Here is a 5,331-nt window from a genome sequence, read left to right on the forward strand (position 1 = left end):
AAAAGACCTGACAGTTCAAAGGTTCGGTACCAAAGCTTCTGGGAAAAAGAGCTGTCCGATCTGCTAGCACTTTTTTTTATTTATTTATTTATTATTTTTTATTTTTGTTATGTATTTATTATCTTTTATTAGAGCATGTACACTACCTACAATACTACCGCTACTTGCAATACAAAACAAAATGGACACTATTTACAAACTACAGCTACTTAAGATTCAATGTACATGTTACTTACAAGATAAAGCCATATCAACCGATCTGCTAGCACTGAGTTGGCTTCTCATTAATTTTCTCAGTAACTTTTTCGGAAAGCACTCAAAACAGTTTATACATTTCAACGCAAATGAAATGAGTCATGGGATCAGAAATATAACTGTAATCAAAAATTCGTCTTCATGAAACGTGGTTCAAACTCTGCTGGTAAAATATTCTACTCGGACAATTCACTTTGCCTAAAGGCTTCAAATAAACGGCAGACACTATTTCATTAAATTGTACTGACAAAATCCCAGCAATAGTGAATCTTGCAGGCACTCTTTCGTCAATGGGTTTCAGTGGCTCATTAGGAGTTTGATTGAAAATGACTCAAGCTAAGAGCAATACTACTTGTTTGTAATGGCGACCGACAACTTTGGATCTGCTACCAAATCTGCTGCTACATCAGTAGTTGAACTTAAAGAATACATACATTAAGTTTCAACGTTAAAGTCTCCTTCCTCAAAAGTAGATACTTTGAGTTTAACATTCACATACGAGATGAGCAGAAACGAGTTTTCTGCTTCAATACGCAAAAAAGGACGATCGAGTTGAAAGAGAAAAGGAAATATAATGTTCCAGTAAAGCTCCTTAATGTTGGTCCTCAAAAGAGGAAATATGATCGAACACTCCACAGTACAGGTTGAATAACTACTTAAAAGTAATGGCCACTCGGTATATATACATTTTCCGTGAAAGAATGTTTTAACAGCTCTCAATTTACACTTCTGTCTTTACTTTTGTTGGTCAGCGGTTTCCCGTATGATTGTTGAGAGCACGTTGTTGTAGTCCGCCATGTTGGGTCGCGTAGCGAATAAAGTATAGTTCTTCTGCTAATACTGGCCTCCAGACTCGGTGTCAGAAGTGGGATTACAGAATGGCGAACCTTACAAGACCGGAGCTCAAACTTGTGGGTAATGTGAGTGAACATTTTAAGAATTTTGGGCATTGTTTTAACGATTATTGCATCCAGGTCAACTATCGTAAAATTGGCAAAGATCCTGTCACCGAACGAGCAGATCACTACAAACGTCCCTTACTAGAAATTTCCCCTCTACGATCTTCATTTCGAGATGAAGTTTGTCTGTACTTATGTACACAATAGAACCTCAAATCCCCACCGACGACAAGAAGAAACCATGGGCTTGGAAGGAAAAACTAGGCACCACAGGCTCCACAGGGAGTTCACTTCTTACCAACTGTTTCAAGTTCTGGACGTCATCTCAAACCTCGCACGAGTCTATACAAGAGTGGGAAGTCAATGCAAGACAAGCGAGCAGCCTTTGTGCTTACGGTGAGCTAACTAATGAACTCACTAGAAACAAATTTATCCTTGGTCCCAATGAGGATCACACGAGAACTGAGCTTCTAAAAACACACGTGAAACCTGACAACTCAAAAAAACCCCAGCAAGATGTGGCGGCAGAGACGAGAGCCATAGAGTCTGCTAAGCAAATAAACCAATCAATCGTCGATTCGTCTAAAGGAACAGATGCAGAAGTGCACTGGACAGGCTTCAGACACAGCCAGATGAAACTCCGCAGGGAACCTGGAACGTGCTTCTGGTGTGTAGACCGGCAAGGTGCCTACCCTTGGAAAGTATGTCCTGCTAAAGGAAAGACCTGTTCGTCTTGTGGTGGCAATGACTATTTCGCCCGAGTCTGTCTGGAAGACCCTAAGTTTATGGTACCAGATTCCAAATCCAAAGCTTCCAACACTCGATACGGTAGGAAGGAACACACAAAGAGCTCAAATGGACAGTGATGTGACTCACGACATAGTGGCCAGCGGCACGACCCACGTGCAAATACATCTACCCAATCACGAGACCTTCACTACACCGACAAGTACGTCACGGAGGAGCAGCAACATGACACATCCTTTGATCCTGATTGTGGCTTCACGTATTCCTTGGAAGCACGAGTACACAGCATCGCCGCTTCCATCCCGCTTCCAGCCCTATCACTTTCCACGACAGGCTCAGCATTCACTCAAGTCAAGTTCCAAACAGACACCGCAGCAACATGCAACATCATGTCCCTCAGTACGCTACGCTCACTTCTGCCAGATACAGAACTCAAACGATCCCCCTACCGTCTATAACCCTATGGAAACTCCAAACCCTTTGGAACCTGTAGGTCAGGTCGATCTAGTTTGCAAAAGACAGAACAAGTATGAAACACTCACCTTTCAAGTCCTACCAGATTCCTCTATCGGATGCAAACCAGCACTAATGTCGGGGAGCGACAGTGAAAGACTAGGACTTATCAAAGTTCACGCAGATGAAATCCATTCCCTATCCTCCAAGGTAGAAAACACCAGTGCTGAACACGAAAACCTCCCAGGGTTCCAGTCCTCCCATCCATGGGAAGTTGCACCGCAGCATGTAGAATCAATTCCAGAACCAAAGACGACTTTGGCTTGCAACCATCTTCGATAACTGCATGAGGCCACGGCCAAACCGTGTAATCCTTCACCCTCGCCCTCTAAGCCAATCAAAGTTATCTCAAAGCGACAGCTTCCACCTCCTGCCCAGTTACATAAGAAAGACATTCCAGACCAGTACGCCGACACCTTCCAAGGCCTTGGTCAGCTGGGCCCACCTGTTCATTTTCAAGTAGATGAGAGCGTACAACCTGTGCAGATGCCAGTTCAAAGAATACCAGTAGCAAAGCGAGAGGGCGAAAAACAAGCCTTGGATCCTTACGTTGAACAAGGGGTTATCGCCAAGATAAACGAACCAACCACCTGGTGCTCCAATGAACTAATCCAAGAAACACCGAAGAAGGTCAGAGCGTGTATAGACCCAAGTCAAACAGTAAACAAAGCCATCCACCGCCCGAAACACCCGATGCAGACATAGATGGCTTTGTCTGCTTTTGGTATTACCAGCGCCCCTGAAGAGTTCAGATGAGGCTGACAAATGCCCTAGAAGGCCTAGAAGGCATCATATGCATTGCAAATGATATCCTAGTATATAGAGAAGTAAACGACTATGAAGAAGCTCAAAACGACCACGACAGAAGATTCATTGCTCTGATGGAATGCTGTCACCAAAACAACATCAAGCTCAATGCAGCAAAACTTCAGTTCAAGCTCAAGGAACTCAAATTCATGGGCACTATTATTTCAGATCAAGGAATGAAACCTGATCCTGACAAGGTAGCAGCAATAACACAGATGCCGCACCAGAGGCAGCACTCCTGCGCTTCATCAACATGGTCAACTATCTGTCACCCTTCTGTTCAAACCTGAGCTCGGTGATACAACCTTGGCGCATGCTCACACAAAAGGCTGTACCTTTCATCTGGTCCGAAGTTCAGGATAGTGCATTCAATAAAGCAAAGCAACTGATCTCCTCAGCCCCAGTCTTAGCCTACTACGATCTCCGCAAGCCAGTTGTACTTCAGACGGATGCCAGTGATTATGCCCTTGGCATAACCCATAACCCATAACACAACCCAACGATAATGGAAAGTTGCAACCCGTTGCCTTCACATTCTCTAGCATGAGTCCCACAGAACAGCGTTACTCTCAGATAAAAAAGGAGTGCCTGGCAATATGCAACTGTTTTCAGAAGTTTGACCAGTGGTTATATGGCAAGTCTGACATTGTAGTCCACACAGATCATCAGCCTCTCGAAACCATAACGAAGAAGCCATTCAACAAGGCCCCAGCCCGTCTGCAAAGGATGCTGATGAAACTGCAACGATATTGATTCGACCTAACCTACAAGAGTGGGCCGACACTTCACCCAGCAGACACACTCTCTCGGGCAGCCCTTCCACAGTCAATATTAGCAAGAGTTACACACTTCGACGTCTTCCGAATGGAGATGGAGTCTGAGCAGAACAGCAGACCCATGAGCAACCGAACACAACAGCAGAAGCAATGCCAGAAACCCCCCTGAGAGAACCAGAACCCATGGAAGGTTCCTGCAGACCGTTGTAGCGGAAGAGATCTGGGAGAATAATCAAACTTCCGAAAGACTGAAAGACTATGTCACAGACTAGGCATTCTTAAGACATTGACTATGAACACTCTGTAGAGTTTTGCTGAAGTGTAAAGTTCTGTTGAAGACTAGTTAGCTGACTTAAGGGTACCTACCGACTTCTTTCATTTGTTTTTTTTTTTTTCGAAAGTGGAGAGGTGTTGGTCAGCAGTTTCCCGTATGATTGTTGAAAGCATGTTGTTGTAGTCCGCCATGTTGGATCGCGTAGCGAATAAAGTATAGTTCTCCCGCTAGTACTGGTTTCTAGACTCTTATTTTTCCATCCCTGACCTCCTAGAATGGGGTTGACAGCTACTCCCTATAGTAAAAAATAATATACAGATTTAGCCAAGCCTAAAAGCAGTTAATATTTGGAATGTTGTTACTAATGAAAATAATCCAACATGTATGTGAGGTACATTGCGAACGATTTAATAGTTTCAGCCGGAACTAGGATTACATCAGCACATCAAGGTGTAAGATGGTGTGATTATGAAATATAGAGTCATGATTTCAAGGATTTCTGGGAAGCCACCAAAAATCTTGATCGCATAACAGAACTTTCTTCTGTGCTTTTTGGTGGCATTTCTTGTTTTTTCCTACCTTATTCAGAAAGACAGGAGATTTTTATCAATCATTATATTCTTTTTTAGTAAACATGGGGACTCCCACACGAAAGAAGTTTATACATTTTTTTGTTGTGAGGACTGATTGAAATGCAGTGGTTACAATATACTCAGTCCCTAAATCTCTACCAAATGAAATCTCGCAAAAATACCAAAATAGTATGCATATGTGAAAAGTTGGAAAGTTTTCTTTTCTAACTTGATCCTCCAAGATACATTTAGCCATCTTCATTTTTGTATGGAGTCTCCTCCTGCTGGAGGAGATTGCAATAAGCAAAATCACTTTGGCATGGAGGGTAATTATGATAATTTTTTTGCTGATCATGAATACTTGGATATGCTTCTAATAATAATTTTATTATTCAATTTCAATGTGATTTGTTCTTTTTCTCGACTGAGATTGTGGACTACAGGAGCTGTTATTGGGTTCCATTAATTAATTTTGCTATGATTAAATT

General features: G+C 42.6%; 1 protein-coding gene across 1 annotated transcript; it reads left to right on the forward strand.

Annotated features, from left to right (window-relative positions):
- Window positions 1-378: 378 nt before the first annotated feature.
- On the forward strand, window positions 379-5,054 carry LOC145481683 (uncharacterized). The gene has a single exon (XM_081460204.1). The coding sequence runs from the start codon at window positions 1,349-1,351 to the stop codon at window positions 2,018-2,020; it is 672 nt and encodes a 223-aa protein (XP_081316330.1). The 5' UTR covers window positions 379-1,348; the 3' UTR covers window positions 2,021-5,054.
- The last annotated feature ends 277 nt before the right edge of the window (window positions 5,055-5,331 follow it).

The sequence above is a fragment of the Orbicella franksi genome, chromosome 3, assembly GCF_964199315.1.
Source record: "Orbicella franksi chromosome 3, jaOrbFran1.1, whole genome shotgun sequence".
NCBI lineage: Eukaryota > Metazoa > Cnidaria > Anthozoa > Scleractinia > Merulinidae > Orbicella > Orbicella franksi.

What these genes read in the sequence shown, in the direction of transcription:
- LOC145481683 (XM_081460204.1), top strand. Translation starts at nt 1,349, where the DNA reads ATGTACACAATAGAACCTCAAATCCCCACCGACGACAAGAAGAAACCA.